General features: G+C 38.0%; 1 protein-coding gene across 1 annotated transcript in view; it reads right to left on the bottom strand.

Moving 5' to 3' along the window:
* Positions 1-9,544: 9,544 nt before the first annotated feature.
* Positions 9,545-20,249, bottom strand: part of LOC140122875 (receptor-type tyrosine-protein phosphatase eta-like) — a 29,895-nt gene continuing 19,190 nt past the window's right edge. The window contains exons 5-12 of the mRNA XM_072144120.1: positions 19,552-19,800; positions 16,893-17,147; positions 15,471-15,728; positions 14,790-15,047; positions 12,205-12,459; positions 10,874-11,128; positions 9,937-10,191; positions 9,545-9,573 (exon numbers count right to left, since the gene is read on the bottom strand). Of these exons, the coding sequence (XP_072000221.1) occupies positions 9,545-9,573; positions 9,937-10,191; positions 10,874-11,128; positions 12,205-12,459; positions 14,790-15,047; positions 15,471-15,728; positions 16,893-17,147; positions 19,552-19,800 (1,814 nt within the window). The remainder of the gene's footprint in view (positions 9,574-9,936; positions 10,192-10,873; positions 11,129-12,204; positions 12,460-14,789; positions 15,048-15,470; positions 15,729-16,892; positions 17,148-19,551; positions 19,801-20,249) is intronic.

The following is a 20,249-nucleotide window of genomic DNA, read 5'->3' as shown; positions in this document are numbered from 1 at the left end:
CCATGCAGGAGTATAATAAATAAGTCAAGGTGCATATAGTAATAAATTAGAAAAATCAAAGACGGTAATCATCTAAAATAGGAAAATCAATTCAACTAAAATATGGAATTAAAATTATATATATACATTAAACTTATATAAAATTATATCAGTATTAATTACACGACATTCTCAAGACTCTCATTTAAACCCAAAGGGGTCAGGCACTGCAGTTTAAAGATCCAGAACATTTCCCTTCTTTTGAGGTAAGTAAACCTCTGTGGTGTTGATGGAGGAATCTGTTCAATAGGGACAATGTTAAACTCCTTCATGTTGCAACCATGGTGAGAAGCCGCATGACGAGAGACACTGTGTAGGGCATACCCATTTTCTATGTTATGTCGATGTTTGTTTAGTCTCTCGCGGAGTGGTAAGATTGTGCGGCCAATATACTGTAGCTTACATTTACATTCTATCAAGTATATAATGTAATTAGAGCTGCAATTCATGAAGCTTTTTATTGGAAAGGACTCTCTTGTGGTGTGTGACGTAAACGTATTTAGTCTGTGTCTGATACTGTCACAGCACTTGCACCGGTTGTGACCACATCTGTAACTCCCTATAACTTTTGGAAAAAAGAAAGAACTTGAATTGGTGACTGGTTTGTTTGGGCGCAATCTGCTCGGTGCCAGGATATTTTTAAGTGTTTGCGATCTTCTGAATGTGAGGCGGGGGTTTTTTGGGATAGTATCTCTTAAATAGGGATCGTGGAGCAGAACCTCCCAGTGCTTTGTCAGAATCTGCCGGATTTTTTGGCTATCTGTGGAAAAGGTCGTAATAAAATTGACATCAAGGCTTTCTTTGTTTACTTCTTTTACTCTAGGTTGTAGGCAAGTTTCTTGTGACAGTGTTCCTGCTTTCTTTGCGGCCCTTTGAATAAGGGTGGATGGATAATTCTTCGCCTTAAACCTTTTGGTTAGAATCTTGCTTTGTTGAATATAGTCTAGGTCATCAGTACAATTCCTGCGGATCCTTTTGTACTGCCCAAAAGGTATATTAGTTAACCATTTTTTATAATGGCTACTACTAAAATCTAGGTAACTGTTACTATCTACTTGTTTGAAATATGTTTTGGTTTTAATGGTGTGGTCAGGGGTATGGTATACTATTACATCCAGGAATTCAGCATGATTGTTTGTAATGTTGCATGTGAACTTTAAACCCCACTCGTTTTCGTTGATGTCACTAACAAATTTGAGTGCTTCGGCTTCACTCCCTTCCCAGATAATAAAAATATCATCTATGAATCTTTTGTAAAAATGGCACTGTTTGAAGTTTTCTTGTTTGTAGATGATTTGCTCTTCGAATAGGCCGACATATAAGTTGGCGAAACTGGGGGCAAATTTACTGCCCATTGCAGTTCCCCTTTTCTGCAGGAAGATTTTATTAAGGAAGGAGAAGTAGTTATGTTGTAAGATAAATTTAATAGCTCTAAGGAGAAAGTTGGCTTGTTGGGCGCCCATATTCGGGTCTTTATTCAGAAAATATGAGATGGCGTGTATACCTAAGTCGTGTGGGATGTTTGTGTATAATGATGTGATATCCATAGTCAAGAATAGAAAGGAATCATCCCATTTTGTTGTAGTAACTTGCCTAATTAAATCTGAAGTATCAAGGAGGAAGGCATCTAAAGCTTTTACATATTTTTGAAGAAACAAGTCTACATAATGGGACAAGTTTGATGTCAATGAATTAATCCCGGATATTATGGGTCTGCCTGGAGGGTTAATTAAGTCCTTATGGACTTTCGGCAGGTGATAGAACACTGCTGTAGCTGGTTCCTCAATTTTTAAATATAGATATTCCTTCTTATTCAATACCCCCATTTTCAACCCTTCTTCCAGTAGTGCGTAAAGTTCTGTTTTAAATTTAATTGTTGGGTCCCCGGACAGCCTGAGGTAAAATTCTGAATCCGATAGTAACCGGGTTGCTTCCTGTTCATAGTGGTCCCTATTTTGGATAACTATCCCTCCCCCTTTGTCCGCTGCTTTAATTACTAAATCTTCCTTAGCGGCCAGGTTTTTTAATGCTGATCTTTCTCTCATACTCAGGTTATTTCTTTTTACAGAAGTATGATTGGTGTCATCTTGTGAATACATGTTGTGGAAATCCGTTGAGACCAGGGTGTAAAAAGTCTCAACGAAGTTACCTTTGTGATGGGTGGGATAGAATGAGGATTTGGGTTTAAGGGTAGTGTGCACCACAGTGGGTCCTAGCGAGGCGGACTCAAAATCCGAGATTCCGTCTACCGAGGTAATAGGACTTTTCTTTATTTCGTTGCTTCCAATCAGATTAAAGTGCCTTTTCAGAGTCAAGCTCCTTACAAATTTATTGAGATCTATAAACAGATCAAACTCGTTTGAGCGTTTTGTTGGACAGTATGAAAGTCCTTTTTCAAGGAGCTTGGTTTCATATGGGGATACAGTATATGATGATAAATTGAAAATCTTTACTAGATTGCTATTGTTGGTCTTTTTCTCTTCAGGAGGGATTTCTGTGGCCGATTTCACCAAGCAACCAGTCTTAGACCCTATTTGGTCCTTTTGTTCTTTGGTGTCTCTATTAGGGAATCCTCCTGTGAGGGAGGTGTGCCGGGTTCTTTTTCTACCACCTCTCTTTCCTCTCTTACGGTATTTTTTCTTTTTAGGCTCAGAGGTGGAGCCGGGAATACTGTCTCTTTCAGGATAGGGTTGAAAGTGTACTGTTGTGGTGGTGGATACAACATCTCCCCGGGTAGCCCTAAAAAAGACACCGAGTCGTTGAAGGAGGGTGCCTCTGGGTTGCGTGTGTATTCAAGGGGGGCTTCTATGTTGGTGTTGCTAGTAGTGTTTCCAATCAGCGGAGTATAGAATTGAAGTACTGTTTCTTCCGTCGGGCTAGATGATGTGTAGCTGGTGTTATGCACAGTTAGGATGGAAATGTTTGAATCAGAGTTATTAAATTTGCCTGAAGGAAGTAAAGGCTTTGGTCTAACCAGCCCTTGGAAGGGCAGCTCCTCTAGAGGGGGGGAGGGACCTCTGTGAGTAGAGGGCTTAGGGGATGGGGATGTAGTAGAGTCCTTTCTTTTGGTGGTTACATTGGTTACTGGGTTGTTATTTAGGGATGATTTAAAGGTTCTAGCTTGTATATAGTTTCCTTTAAGTTGTTTAGTGGGGTTATTATAGTTGGAGGAGGGTTTTCTAATTGCGGGGATATTCTTTTTATTGGTTTGTTGACCTCTATGCCATTTTTTGTTGTGTGTACTGTTAGTGTTAGAAGTGTCTTTGTGTTTATCCATATCCTCTTTATTTTTTATCCAGTATTTAATGGACCCTGTTCTATAATCTTTTCTATCCCTGTCAAGTTTTCCCACCTTCTTTTCTAGTATGTCTTTTTCGTAGATTTCTATGGAAAGTTTGAGCTTTTTATTAAACTTGTTATAGTTGTTACTTTGTTCATACGGACCAAGTTTGGTTAAAATGTTATCTATATTTTCAGCAGAGGTTTTTGAAAGTGACAACCGCTTATTACATAGACATTTCATTAAAGCTAACGAACAATCATGCAATATTTTATCCCAATTTTCCATAAATAACGGATCATTTTTAAAAGCTGGTTCAGGTCGTAAACGTAGGCCTCTAGGGACTATGTTTTCTTTTAGATAAGTGTCCAGAAAAAGTTTATCTAAATGGTGTTGAGATTCTGATTTCATCCATTTTTCCAGTTCAAAAAATAAATGTTCAATATATTCCTCGTCAGCTCGGTTCGGAGGCTCTGGTTCGGCAGGTTTTCTTACCTGTTCAGGAGAAGTCTTGGTGTAGAGCGAGAAGGCATGTTCTCTTTGTTGGAATCTTCTTTCGAAGCTAGACATTATGCCGGATTATTCTGTCTCACCTTGTCAGCCCCAACTGTTGCTCTGTACCGGAATATTCCTATACTCCGGAAATACTATAGGCAGGAGGTACGAAAAAAAGAAAAGCAACAGAGGACGGCGCCTCGGGTGATAACGTCAGAGAATCGGCAAAAGAATGGTCTAGGGTGCTCACCTTTGATTTCTCTTGGAGTAAGGCATATATGATATCAACAGTAGGTGCGTGTTGCAGGCACGATGATCACCAGGGGGGAAGTTGATGTAGATGTAGTCTTCAGATTGGGAAATAGTTCACGGGTAGATGACTATAAAGAGCAGCTCTCACAACTTCAAGATCACCGGACACCACTGGGGGCCGGTTGGACAAATGTGTATGAGGAAGGAAAAAAATGAAGTACACGTGGAGCGCTAAAATTGCCTGTACCCGGATAAAAAGAATAGATTCTTCCCAAAAAGCAAGAGGAATAGTCTTTAAGTACCTCTACTGTTTGTATATAATCTCTCAATTGCACTTGTATTGTATTATCTTCCTGTCCGTTATTTGAGAAAGGGTCGTGGACCCGAAACGCGTCATTTAGGACTTATTGTAACCTGGCATTACTCCTTTTAAGATAAAGGTAAATAAAACTCTATTTTTTAAAGACTATTCCTCTTGCTTTTTGGGAAGAATCTATTCTTTTTATCCGGGTACAGGCAATTTTAGCGCTCCACGTGTACTTCATTTTTTTCCTTCCTCATACACATTTGTCCAACCGGCTCCCAGTGGTGTCCGGTGATCTTGAAGTTGTGAGAGCTGCTCTTTATAGTCATCTACCCGTGAACTATTTCCCAATCTGAAGACTACATCTACATCAACTTCCCCCCTGGTGATCATCGTGCCTGCAACACGCACCTACTGTTGATATCATATATGCCTTACTCCAAGAGAAATCAAAGGTGAGCACCCTAGACCATTCTTTTGCCGATTCTCTGACGTTATCACCCGAGGCGCCGTCCTCTGTTGCTTTTCTTTTTTTCGTACCTCCTGCCTATAGTATTTCCGGAGTATAGGAATATTCCGGTACAGAGCAACAGTTGGGGCTGACAAGGTGAGACAGAATAATCCGGCATAATGTCTAGCTTCGAAAGAAGATTCCAACAAAGAGAACATGCCTTCTCGCTCTACACCAAGACTTCTCCTGAACAGGTAAGAAAACCTGCCGAACCAGAGCCTCCGAACCGAGCTGACGAGGAATATATTGAACATTTATTTTTTGAACTGGAAAAATGGATGAAATCAGAATCTCAACACCATTTAGATAAACTTTTTCTGGACACTTATCTAAAAGAAAACATAGTCCCTAGAGGCCTACGTTTACGACCTGAACCAGCTTTTAAAAATGATCCGTTATTTATGGAAAATTGGGATAAAATATTGCATGATTGTTCGTTAGCTTTAATGAAATGTCTATGTAATAAGCGGTTGTCACTTTCAAAAACCTCTGCTGAAAATATAGATAACATTTTAACCAAACTTGGTCCGTATGAACAAAGTAACAACTATAACAAGTTTAATAAAAAGCTCAAACTTTCCATAGAAATCTACGAAAAAGACATACTAGAAAAGAAGGTGGGAAAACTTGACAGGGATAGAAAAGATTATAGAACAGGGTCCATTAAATACTGGATAAAAAATAAAGAGGATATGGATAAACACAAAGACACTTCTAACACTAACAGTACACACAACAAAAAATGGCATAGAGGTCAACAAACCAATAAAAAGAATATCCCCGCAATTAGAAAACCCTCCTCCAACTATAATAACCCCACTAAACAACTTAAAGGAAACTATATACAAGCTAGAACCTTTAAATCATCCCTAAATAACAACCCAGTAACCAATGTAACCACCAAAAGAAAGGACTCTACTACATCCCCATCCCCTAAGCCCTCTACTCACAGAGGTCCCTCCCCCCCTCTAGAGGAGCTGCCCTTCCAAGGGCTGGTTAGACCAAAGCCTTTACTTCCTTCAGGCAAATTTAATAACTCTGATTCAAACATTTCCATCCTAACTGTGCATAACACCAGCTACACATCATCTAGCCCGACGGAAGAAACAGTACTTCAATTCTATACTCCGCTGATTGGAAACACTACTAGCAACACCAACATAGAAGCCCCCCTTGAATACACACGCAACCCAGAGGCACCCTCCTTCAACGACTCGGTGTCTTTTTTAGGGCTACCCGGGGAGATGTTGTATCCACCACCACAACAGTACACTTTCAACCCTATCCTGAAAGAGACAGTATTCCCGGCTCCACCTCTGAGCCTAAAAAGAAAAAATACCGTAAGAGAGGAAAGAGAGGTGGTAGAAAAAGAACCCGGCACACCTCCCTCACAGGAGGATTCCCTAATAGAGACACCAAAGAACAAAAGGACCAAATAGGGTCTAAGACTGGTTGCTTGGTGAAATCGGCCACAGAAATCCCTCCTGAAGAGAAAAAGACCAACAATAGCAATCTAGTAAAGATTTTCAATTTATCATCATATACTGTATCCCCATATGAAACCAAGCTCCTTGAAAAAGGACTTTCATACTGTCCAACAAAACGCTCAAACGAGTTTGATCTGTTTATAGATCTCAATAAATTTGTAAGGAGCTTGACTCTGAAAAGGCACTTTAATCTGATTGGAAGCAACGAAATAAAGAAAAGTCCTATTACCTCGGTAGACGGAATCTCGGATTTTGAGTCCGCCTCGCTAGGACCCACTGTGGTGCACACTACCCTTAAACCCAAATCCTCATTCTATCCCACCCATCACAAAGGTAACTTCGTTGAGACTTTTTACACCCTGGTCTCAACGGATTTCCACAACATGTATTCACAAGATGACACCAATCATACTTCTGTAAAAAGAAATAACCTGAGTATGAGAGAAAGATCAGCATTAAAAAACCTGGCCGCTAAGGAAGATTTAGTAATTAAAGCAGCGGACAAAGGGGGAGGGATAGTTATCCAAAATAGGGACCACTATGAACAGGAAGCAACCCGGTTACTATCGGATTCAGAATTTTACCTCAGGCTGTCCGGGGACCCAACAATTAAATTTAAAACAGAACTTTACGCACTACTGGAAGAAGGGTTGAAAATGGGGGTATTGAATAAGAAGGAATATCTATATTTAAAAATTGAGGAACCAGCTACAGCAGTGTTCTATCACCTGCCGAAAGTCCATAAGGACTTAATTAACCCTCCAGGCAGACCCATAATATCCGGGATTAATTCATTGACATCAAACTTGTCCCATTATGTAGACTTGTTTCTTCAAAAATATGTAAAAGCTTTAGATGCCTTCCTCCTTGATACTTCAGATTTAATTAGGCAAGTTACTACAACAAAATGGGATGATTCCTTTCTATTCTTGACTATGGATATCACATCATTATACACAAACATCCCACACGACTTAGGTATACACGCCATCTCATATTTTCTGAATAAAGACCCGAATATGGGCGCCCAACAAGCCAACTTTCTCCTTAGAGCTATTAAATTTATCTTACAACATAACTACTTCTCCTTCCTTAATAAAATCTTCCTGCAGAAAAGGGGAACTGCAATGGGCAGTAAATTTGCCCCCAGTTTCGCCAACTTATATGTCGGCCTATTCGAAGAGCAAATCATCTACAAACAAGAAAACTTCAAACAGTGCCATTTTTACAAAAGATTCATAGATGATATTTTTATTATCTGGGAAGGGAGTGAAGCCGAAGCACTCAAATTTGTTAGTGACATCAACGAAAACGAGTGGGGTTTAAAGTTCACATGCAACATTACAAACAATCATGCTGAATTCCTGGATGTAATAGTATACCATACCCCTGACCACACCATTAAAACCAAAACATATTTCAAACAAGTAGATAGTAACAGTTACCTAGATTTTAGTAGTAGCCATTATAAAAAATGGTTAACTAATATACCTTTTGGGCAGTACAAAAGGATCCGCAGGAATTGTACTGATGACCTAGACTATATTCAACAAAGCAAGATTCTAACCAAAAGGTTTAAGGCGAAGAATTATCCATCCACCCTTATTCAAAGGGCCGCAAAGAAAGCAGGAACACTGTCACAAGAAACTTGCCTACAACCTAGAGTAAAAGAAGTAAACAAAGAAAGCCTTGATGTCAATTTTATTACGACCTTTTCCACAGATAGCCAAAAAATCCGGCAGATTCTGACAAAGCACTGGGAGGTTCTGCTCCACGATCCCTATTTAAGAGATACTATCCCAAAAAACCCCCGCCTCACATTCAGAAGATCGCAAACACTTAAAAATATCCTGGCACCGAGCAGATTGCGCCCAAACAAACCAGTCACCAATTCAAGTTCTTTCTTTTTTCCAAAAGTTATAGGGAGTTACAGATGTGGTCACAACCGGTGCAAGTGCTGTGACAGTATCAGACACAGACTAAATACGTTTACGTCACACACCACAAGAGAGTCCTTTCCAATAAAAAGCTTCATGAATTGCAGCTCTAATTACATTATATACTTGATAGAATGTAAATGTAAGCTACAGTATATTGGCCGCACAATCTTACCACTCCGCGAGAGACTAAACAAACATCGACATAACATAGAAAATGGGTATGCCCTACACAGTGTCTCTCGTCATGCGGCTTCTCACCATGGTTGCAACATGAAGGAGTTTAACATTGTCCCTATTGAACAGATTCCTCCATCAACACCACAGAGGTTTACTTACCTCAAAAGAAGGGAAATGTTCTGGATCTTTAAACTGCAGTGCCTGACCCCTTTGGGTTTAAATGAGAGTCTTGAGAATGTCGTGTAATTAATACTGATATAATTTTATATAAGTTTAATGTATATATATAATTTCAATTCCATATTTTAGTTGAATTGATTTTCCTATTTTAGATGATTACCGTCTTTGATTTTTCTAATTTATTACTATATGCGCCTTGACTTATTTATTATACTCCTGCATGGATTTAAGTAATTTTAAATTCCTACATTATGCTCTATGACTGTATTTATATTTATATTTATATTTATATATATGTGTATATATATTTATATATATATATTTTTATTCATACCCATATTTAGCTTATAGTTTTTAATCCTATGCAGTTTGTAATTTCCGATGTATGTTTGATTACATATAGATCCACACATAGTGTAAATATTTGATCACATACCGGTATAAGCACAACTAATTGGTGCACACTCCGCTACACCCAGTGGGGGTCGTTATACCTATATACACAGGAATACGTTACCTTGGTTACTCTCTAAATAGAGGTCCGATGGATTCCTCACGTGAGCGCACTCATCCGCCGGCTATTCCAGACCAGTGCGCATGCGTAGAACGCGGCTCCTCTCCATCCAGCCATTGCGCAAGCGCGCGACATCACTGATGCTCGCACACCGTCTGCGCAGGCGCATTACCCCACAGATACCCGGTGTCAATGTTTCGCGGGTTTTTTGATGCGCCCAAAGCGCGCACATCACGCTAATGATTGTCACACCTACATACATGTAAGTACCTCTACTGTTTGTATATAATCTCTCAATTGCACTTGTATTGTATTATCTTCCTGTCCGTTATTTGAGAAAGGGTCGTGGACCCGAAACGCGTCATTTAGGACTTATTGTAACCTGGCATTACTCCTTTTAAGATAAAGGTAAATAAAACTCTATTTTTTAAAGACTATTCCTCTTGCTTTTTGGGAAGAATCTATTCTTTTTATCCGGGTACAGGCAATTTTAGCGCTCCACGTGTACTTCATTTTTTTCCTTCCTCAATCTCATGATTAATCAGTCTATATAAAACTAATGAAAAATTGACAATCATCAAGAACATACTTGTATCTATAACTTTTCTAAAACTAGTTGCTGCCTACAGACTAAATTATATCAATATTTTTACAATCTAAACTTTGGTTTATTCAAAGATGTCCTTTTTACCAAAATTGTACCGGTCATTTTTTAATTAAATTACACTTATAAAAGCTGAATTTAAAAGATACCTACTTGTGTACTCAAATATTGATGAACTGTTTCCTGTGATGTTTACTCCAACAACAGCCGTGACAAGGAATGTATAACCATACCCAGGTATCAGGCCTTCGACTTTGGTATTTGTTGTAATGACACTACTATTGAAAGATGGTATTTCCAAAATCTGGATATAATAAGAACTTGCATTTCCTTCTGGTTTGCTCCAGCCCAGTGAGATAGAAGTGGTGGTAATATTTCCAGTCAAGAGGTTCTTTACTACTTCAGGTTCTGTTTTGGAAAAGGAGAGATATATTTATTGCACTTCACTCATTTTATCAAGATATGAGCCTGTCGATGAAATGTTGTACATTTAAATGATCATTTTTAGATTAACTATCAGGAGGTTTAAATACTAAAATATTTCTAAAGGTTTTCACTAAGAATATAACTTCCAGTCTATGATTTTATTTTTCTCATGAAAATTGCCTTTGTCATAATTATGATGCAGTTAAGAAAAAAACTCCAAAACATCTCATGATTTTATTAATCACAAATACATTTGAAATCAACATATTGTCTATACATTCAAGCACAGCACAAGCTTTGTACAACGAGAGAGAAACTTTGTTCTTGCTCTCTACTTTGGCCAACAGATTAAGCTCCTAAATCAGGCATCTCCACCCTACCTCATTTAGATTTCTGTTATAGAGTGTTTACAAATTGGTAGTTTTATCCTTGACAATCTCATGATTAATCAGTCTATATGAAACTGATGAAAGATTGACAATCATCAAAAACATACTTGTATCTATAACTTTTCTTAAACTGTTTGCTGCTTACAGACTGAATTATATCAATATTTTTAAAAGCTAAACTTTGGTTTATTAAAAAATTTCATTTTTACCAGAATAGGAACGGTCATTTTTTACTTAAATTACACTTATAAAAGCTGAATTTAAAAAATACCTACTTGTGTACTCAAATATTGATGAACTGTTTCCTGTGATGTTTACTCCTACAACAGCTGTGACAAGGAATGTATAACCATACCCAGGTATCAGGCCTTCAACTAAAGTAGATGTTGTAATGACACTACTATTAAAAGATGATATTTCCAAAATCTGGATATAAAAAGAACTTGCATTTCCTTCTGGTTTGCTCCAGCCCAGTGAGATAGAAGTGGTGGTAATGTTTTCAGTCAAGAGGTTCTTTACTACTTCAGGTTCTGTTTTGGAAAAGGAGAGATATATTTATTGCACTTCACTCATTTTATCAAGATATGAGCCTGTTGATGAAATGTTGTACATTTAAATGATAATTTTTAGGAGGTTTAAATACTAAAATATTTCTAAAGGTTTTCAATAAGAATATAACTTCCAGTCTATGATTTTATTTTTTCTGAAAAATTGTCTTTGTCATAATTATGATGCAGTTAAGAAAAAACCTCCAAAATATCTCATGATTTTATTAATCACAAAAATAATTGAAATACACATATTGGGGTTAATTTACTAAGGGCCCGATTCGTGTTTTCCTGAAGTGTTACCCGAATATTTCCGATTTGCGCTGATTTCCCCTGAATTGCCCTGGGATTTTGGCGCACGTGATCGGATTGTGGCGCATCGGCGCTGGCATGCACGCCACGGAAATCGGGGGGCTTGGCCGAACGAAAACCCGGCGGATTCGGAAAAAACGCCGCTTTTTTAAAAAAAAATGTGTCGCGGAGCTTGCAATTACCTTCACTAGGAATAAGCCGGTGAACTTGAGTGCGTTCCGATGCTCTTCAGCGCAGCAGTTACACCTGGTGGACGTCGGAGGAACTGCCTTAATGAATCCTGTCCGGACCCGAATCCACCTCAGAGAACGCGTCGCTGGATTGCGAATGGACCGGGTAAGTAAATCTGCCCCATTGTCTAAACATTGAAGCATAGCACTAGCTTTGTACAATGACAGAGGATCTTTGTTCTTGCTCTCTAGTTTGGCCAACAGATCAAGCTCTTAAATTTAGGCATCTCCACCCATTTAGATTTCTGTTATAGAGTGTTTACAAATTGGTATTTTTATCCTCGACAATCTCATGATTAATCAGTCTATATGAAACTAAAGAAAAATTGACAATCATCGAGTACAAACTAGTATCTATAACTTTTCTTTAATTGTTTGCTGCCTACAGACTGAATTATATCAACATTTTTACAAGCTAAGCTTTGGTTTATTCAAAAATGTCATTTTTACCAGAATAGGAACGGTCATTTTTTAATTAAATTACACTTATAAAAGCTGAATTTAAAAGATACCTACTTGTGTACTCAAATATTGATGAACTGTTTCCTGTGATGTTTACTCCTACAACAGCCGTGACAAGGAATGTATAACCATACCCAGGTATCAGGCCTTCGACTTTAAAAGATGTTGTAATGACACTACTATTAAAAGATGGTATTTCCAAAATCTGGATATAATAAGAACTTGCATTTCCTTCTGGTTTGCCCCAGGCCAGTGAGATAGAAGTGGTGGTAATGTTTTCAGTCAAGAGGTTCTTTACTACTTCAGGTTCTGTTTTGGAAAAGGAAAGATATATTTATTGTACTTCACTAATTTTATCAAGATATAAGCCTGTGAATAAAATGTTTTGCATTCAGTATTCATAATTAACTTTCAGGAGCTTTAAATACTAAAATATTGATATTTAAGTGTTCCGTGGAAAATAGGTTGTTTTATAATTATGATGCAGCTATGAAAAAATAGAAGAAATATCCAAAATAACTCATGAACTCCTGAGAATCTGAAATCAACAGATTGTCTGCAATGAGGCACAGGACAGGTTGTCTGCAACATTTGACACTCTTTGTTCTTGCTCTCTACTTTAGTCAAGAGATTCTAAAAGAGGCATCCCCACCCTCTTTCAATACTATAACTGTGATAAAGTGTTTACAAATTGGTATTTCAAGCCTGGAATATCTCATCGAAGAACTGTCCATAAGCAACTGATGGAAACTTGACAATCGTCAAGAAAATATTTGTTTCTATAACTATTCTAAAATCAACTACTAAAAACGTCCGCTTCCACAGTAATTTTATTTTTACCAGATCAAACTTTTTACCAGGTCATTTTTAAATCGAATTTGCTTAGAAAACCTGAATTTAAACAATACATACTTATTTTTAGTTTATTAGTTTATTACTATTCCCTGTGATGTTTTCTCCAACAACAGCCATGACAAGGAATGTGTAACCACAAGTGAACAGGTGAATCCAACAATGAGCTCTAGAATTTGGGCAGAACCCATGTCCTCCATGTGTTACTTAGAACCATCACAGTACATTGTTCAGATTTTTAGCATACAGTATTTTAACTACCCTATAATTGAATTGGTTTATTTTCTAGCAAACTTCTCAGTTAATTTTTGGATGACAGAGATGACATACAAATATATTGTCTAGTAACCAGTATTGTTCCTCCATTGGGCTCCTCAATCTTTCTGCAGAGTCTAATCACATTGCAGTATCCAACCTGCTATTTTATCAGCTTGTTTTCCTAGCTCACAAAGCTTAAAGGGCCTAAGTTTAAGACAAAGGCCAATCAGCAGATAATGACCAGGCTTCTATGATCATAGCACTCCATGGCAAGGGCCAGAAAGCCAGGCAATCATCAGCATTGTTTTAGGCATTTGTGAATTAAAATCATGTACAATTTGCATGTAGGTATACAGTCCTAAGAACTCCCCATGAATAAAATCTTTTTGTTTCAAATTATAAATTTTATACATTAACCATAGAAGGTTTAAATACCTAAATAATTCTAAATGTAATAAAGATGTATACAACATTTTAAAAAAAAAACATACAACGCGATTCGGCTCAGTACAGGCATATACCTGACGAAGGCTCATGTACTGAGCCGAAACGCGTTGTACCGTTCTTTTAGCTCATTTTATACTTTATACTCTTTATAAGATAAAACCTTACATTTTTGGAACTCAAAATTACTGGTTCCTAGAGGTTTTTTGGATCCTGGAGCGCCGGTCCTTCTCCTGTTACTTCATTGGGTACCCACATTGCTTCACTGCCACCCCGCCTTCTGGATCGGGTAAAGCTGACATCAGGAAAGAAACAGCTGCTATATGCTCTATACTCCCTGGATAAGGTGAGCGGCGACACTGCCACATTTCCCTACTTCTTCATGCCAGTTTGACATACCTCACGAGGTTAGTGCCTCTTGTCTTTCTTTTTACCCTTCTTATATCCGCTGGACCTATCACCCCCGGAGTCTATTAGAAGGTATCGTTCTACCAGATCCCTACACACTTAGATTCTGGTCCCAGGTGTCAGTACCATCTCCCGCAGTGGTCCAGGGGGTTCACTGATCCCGAACTCTGACATCACATCTCCAACCAGTACAATGGTAAAGACTGGGTAAAGACTTTGATGAAGAAATGGTCTCCGGCACTGTAGTTCAAATTTCAATACTTTATTTCATATTCTTAAAATATGGTTAATATAGACAAACTTTCCAGCTGAACTGTTTCAGGTGTACAAATTGCCCTCAAGGTGTCAGCTGGAAAGCTTGTCTGTATCATCCATATTTTAAGAAAATAAAATAAAGTATTGAAATTTTAACTACAGTGTTGGGACCCATTTCTTCTTTGAGATATTTAATCAGTTGGAGCAGCATATACTGTTGTACAAGTTGGAGATGTGATCATTGCATTCAACTGACTGAAGGAGGATTTTCATCGAAATATTTACTGAACCTGTCAATATTAGCTCTACTAATGACCACAGTTTTAATAATGTAAATTGCGAAGTGTAAGCTCCTGAAAATCCCATTTTAGACTAGTAATAAAATGAATGGGAAAATGCTTCCCTATAGTAAAATAACTTACTTGTGTATTCAGAAATATAATAGCCATCTCCTCTTATACTATTTTCAAATGTAACAGAAGAAACCAGAAATATGTACTCATTTCCAGGAATAAGATTTTCTATTGTTACTGATGTCAAAGTAACATTTGTATTAAGGGTAGCATTCTCCAAAATTTCAACCATATATGACTGTACATATCCAACTGGTGGCAACCAACTGAGAGATATTGATGTAGTGGTAACATTTTCAGTTTTTAGGTTCATTGCTTTTCCTGGTTCTAAGGAAAAAAGAATCATTATTATCATTATCATCATTATTTTACAGGTCTTATATTATTCTGAAATATATGGTATATGTGAGACTCACATTTATACCAAGGATTTAGTTTCTTACATACCAGTTTAAAATTGGGACATATAAAGGAGCATATCCTAACATATGCAGCACTATTGAGTTTTCTGTAGCCTGTCAGGTTTGTGTTAAGCTACTGGGCAAAATAATGGAGCCGAATATACTGTTTGGTTGAGCAAAAATTGATTAAACACGAAAACATGATTGTGTGTTATGACACTTAATGTACGGTGATTAATACTTAATCACCCTCGTTGCTTAATCCCTGTCCACCCTCATATTTTTATTTGTTATCCAATTGCACTATTCAATGTATGGAAATGTAAAGTTGTTGCAAAAAAAATCTTACTTGTAGAATAAAATATCAATGTACTGTTTCCTTGTACAATATGATCAACAGCTAAAGCAGAGACCAGGAAAGTATAAGAGGTCCCGGGTATTAGATTTTCCACTGTAAAGGCAGTTGAGGTGGTGGTGACGCTATAAGAAGATTTCTGCAGGATCTGAATTAAATAAGCACTTGCGCTCCCATCTGGTGGCAGCCAGCTTAGTGATATAGAAGTGTCAGTGATGTTGACTACATTCAGGTTCTTTATGTTTCCAGGCACTGAAATAAGATGAATAATACAAATTATTAGCATTATTAATTTAGTATTATTTAGTATAGTATTATTTAGCATTATTAGCCTATGTTAATAGATTTCAAGGAGGTTTGTCAAATATCCATATATTTTTACAATTCAATAAAAACTTTAAATAATTGCAGGGTCTAAGACAGATCCAGTAAAAAATGCAATACTGCAATATTTCAGTATCAGTGATCAGAGCCGTGTAAAGTTCACGTACCCTAGGTGGCTTAAAAAACAGAATAACATTTAAAAAAAAGTTTTAAAAAACCCCACACAAGTTCAAATTACCCCTCATATTACTGCATCCCAAAATGCCACAGCAATCAAAATGTAAAAATTATCATCCCAAGCGGTAAACCCTGTACTGATAAAATAATATCCAAATGTCCAAATTGCAGTACTTTTATCATTTAACATCACATAAAAATTTCAATAAAATGTTAATGGTAGCAATGAAAAGGTTATGTAATATAACAAAAACTACTTAAGTTTGGTATCTATGTGATGCAAAGAATAACGGAGAGGTGAAAACCTTAAATACAATTACCATTAGCAAAAGGCACAAATGAGTTTTTTGTAATTGTATTTGGAATTCTTTTCCTGCTCCAGGCCAATAACATAGAAGTACAGTTTTCAGTGCACATAAAAAACCCTCATACAGCTCTGTACATGGAAAATAACAAAAGTTATGGCTTTTGAAAAGCAAGGGGTGAAAATCCAAAAATGAAAAAGGGTCAGGTTGTTAATGGGTTAAATATCAGAACTGATATACAATACTAACAAAATAGAGGGAAAAAAATCAATATATAATGTAATGCACATGTTAAAGTGCATTTAGTACTTGTAAAGTATCCACAGTATCCACAGACAGTGGTAGGTCTGAAAAATATGTTTAATTTCAGGAACAAGTAAATTTCATATGACAATCAAGAAACAAAATACACCGAAACAATGTGTGGTGTAAAAGGCTAGCAGTGGCACCATAAAAGTGTGCAGCTCCAATCATAGAGGCACAGGTAATCTTCTCCTAAGCATAGATTTTTAGGTGAAATACAATTTATAACCATACTTATAACATTGACAAGACACTTTTTTCAACCAGTTTCCAAACATTTAGCACAGTTACAGAAATCTATACTCACTGGTTGTAGCCAGCACTGTTGAAGAATCTCCAATGACATCTGTTCCAGTCACTGCCCTGATGCTAATGGTATACTGATTTCCAGGTGTCAGTCCACTGATATGGAGTGACTGGGAGATATCTGTCACATTCAAGTAAATGTCTCCTATAACTTCAGTCAGGTAATAACTGTAATTGCTTTCAGGAGGGAGCCAGGTAAGATCCATAGAGTTGGTGGACACATTACCAATTTGGATATTTCTTACAATGCCAGGACCTGGGGGTTAGAATAAGAAATAGTGTTCTTTAAAAATATGTCTCGATCTATAAACACACTGCTTGAATTGTAACTATACTTTCAATCAAGTTTTCATTTTTTTAAAGTATGAGTCCTAATAATAAAAATATAATATATTTTATTCAATTATTTTATTTGCTGTTACCAACACATGAAAACGGGTATACAGACGGTCCCCTACTTAAGAACACTCGACTTACATACGACCCCTAGTTACAAACGGACCTCCGGATATTGGTAATTTATTGTCCTTTAGTCCTAGGCTACAATGATCAGCTGTAACAGTTATCAAGCCTGATTCTTATGACAACCCAACATTTTTAAAATCCAATTGTCACAGAGACCAAAAAAGTTCTGCCTGGGATTACAATGATAAAATATACAGTTCCGACTTACATACAAATTCAACTTAAGAACAAACCTCCAGACCCTATCTTGTATGTAACCCGGGGACTGCCTGTATATGGGTAACTTGTTTCCTTATTTTTTCCAATGCGCAATACGGCCATCCAATAAATTGTGCACCGCACTGTACCATACTATTTTTGAACTGTATAAAAATATAGAGCATGTCCTATTTTGTCATTTATTTGTGTCCATATGCCCCATAGAAATCTATGGGAAACGTATACCGTATGCTGCCATATATACACTCACCGGCCATTTTATTAGGTACACCATGCTAGTAACGGGTTGGACCCCGTTTTTGCCTTCAGAACTGCCACAATTCTTCGTGGCATAGATTCAACAAGGTGCTGGAAGCATTCCTCAGAGATTTTGGTCCATATTGACATGATGGCATCACACATTTGCCGCAGATTTGTCGGCTGCACATCCATGATGCGAATCTCCCGTTCCACCACATCCCAAAGATGCTCTTTTGGATTGAGATCTGGTGACTGTGGAGGCCATTTGAGTACAGTGAACTCATTGTCATGTTCAAGAAACCAGTCTGAGATGATTCCAGCTTTATGGCATGGCGCATTATTCTGCTGTAAGTAGCCATCAGATGTTGGGTACATTGTGGTCATAAAGGGATGGACATGGTCAGCAACAATACTGGCTGTGGCGTTGCAACGATGCTCAATTGGTACCAAGGGGCCCAAAGAGTGCCAAGAAAATATTCCCCACACCATGACACCACCACCACCAGCCTGAACCGTTGATACAAGTCAGGATGGATCCATGCTTTCATGTTGTTGACGCCAAATTCTGACCCTACCATCCGAATGTCGCAGCAGAAATTGAGACTCATCAGACCAGCCAACGTTTTTCCAATCTTCTACTGTCCAATTTCGATGAGCTTGTGCAAATTGTAGCCTCAGTTTCCTGTTCTTAGCTGAAAGGAGTGGCACCCGGTGTGGTCTTCTGCTGCTGTAGCCCATCTGCCTCAAAGTTCGACGTACTGTGCGTTCAGAGATGCTCTTCTGCCTACCTTGGTTGTAACAGGTGGCGATTTGAGTCAATGTTGCCTTTCTATCAGCTCGAACCAGTCTGCCCATTCTCCTCTGACCTCTGGCATCAACAAAGCATTTCTGCCCACAGAACTGCCACTCACTGGATGTTTTTTCTTTTTCGGACCATTCTCTGTAAACCCTAGAGATGGTTGTGCTTGAAAATTCCAGTAGTTCAGCAGTTTCTGAAATACTCAGACCAGCCCTTCTGGCACCAACAACCATGCCACGTTCAAAGGCACTCAAATCACCTTTCTTCCCCATACTGGTGCTCGGTTTGAACTGCAGGAGATTGTCTTGACCATGTCTACATGCCTAAATGCACTGAGTTGCCTCCATGTGATTGGCTGATTAGAAATTAAGTGTTAACAAACAGTTGGACAGGTGTACCTAATAAAGTGGCCGGTGAGTGTATGTGCAGTATGCAGAACCATTGGGAGGTGTATTCTGTCAGCCAGCCAATAATCAGCCGTATATCATTTGCCAGCCTTCCGTATTTTATAAGGATGTGGTACGGATACAGTGCCATACGTGCACATATGGATGAAGAAGGTCAGGTATATATGACCTTAAACGGATTCATACAGCATGTAAATACAGGACTGGAGAAATCACACATTAGTGTGAATGCAGCCTTAGGCACAAAGGATTTATCACTGCTTCTACGCAAGTTTTCTGGCGTAGAATCAGTGAAAACCTGCAAATTTATGCGCAGTGCAAGGATTTGCAATTCTTACAGTGACTACACCACCTCCGCACAATGTGGGCATTTAGGGGACCTAGAGGGGCCCTGCACCAGCAGAGTGGGCAGGCATAGGGCGGGTCATATACAGAAATGTTAATAGAAAGTTGTAAAAGGATGAAGGAGGGAAAGTTATACTGTTTTTGATCTTTAAGGTATTTGTCAACTGCAGCTACATGTTACTTACGTGTATACAAACTGATCTCTCCACCATAACCATACAGTATTGAATCTCCCTTATATGCAGAAATCTTGATCGTGTATAAATTCCCAGATGTTAGATTAGTGATCTGTACTTCACTAGTATTTACAGTCAAGTTACTAGAAGGTTCTCCAAAGACAGAGATGTGGTAGGAGGTATTCTCATCCACATAAGAATCCCAAGTTAGCCATATAGAGTGGTTGGTAATAAGTGTAGCTGTGATATTTTCTGCCACTGTGAAAAGAGATAATATGTGAAATTCCAGTACCAGGTTAACACATGTGCATACTATATCACCATATATTTACCAAATACTTCTGGTAAACTTAAAAGCAGACATAGATTTCCCCAATGGACATTCTAAAAAGACACAAAAGTGCTGAAATAAAAAGTCCAGGGGTCATGTCACCAGAAAGAATAACCCCTGTAGAATACTTCTCCATACTCCCAGACCATTGCTTAAACAAGCTAAGAAAGGAAACTCATCCAGACACCAGGCAAAGTGGTATTATAATATAATGTACATGGATGGTGTAAATGTATTCAGCATTGGGGGTGGTTACATATGTTTATGTATTAAAGGGAACCTGTGACAACATAATTTTAACTTATCTTACCCCCTGACAGAATCAAGTATCAGATTTGTTTTGGTTTGGATGCATTTGTGCTGCTCACTCCTCAGC

The sequence above is a fragment of the Engystomops pustulosus genome, chromosome 3 (assembly GCF_040894005.1).
Source record: "Engystomops pustulosus chromosome 3, aEngPut4.maternal, whole genome shotgun sequence".
Lineage (NCBI taxonomy): Eukaryota > Metazoa > Chordata > Amphibia > Anura > Leptodactylidae > Engystomops > Engystomops pustulosus.
This window is presented reverse-complemented; position numbering and strand designations above follow the sequence as displayed.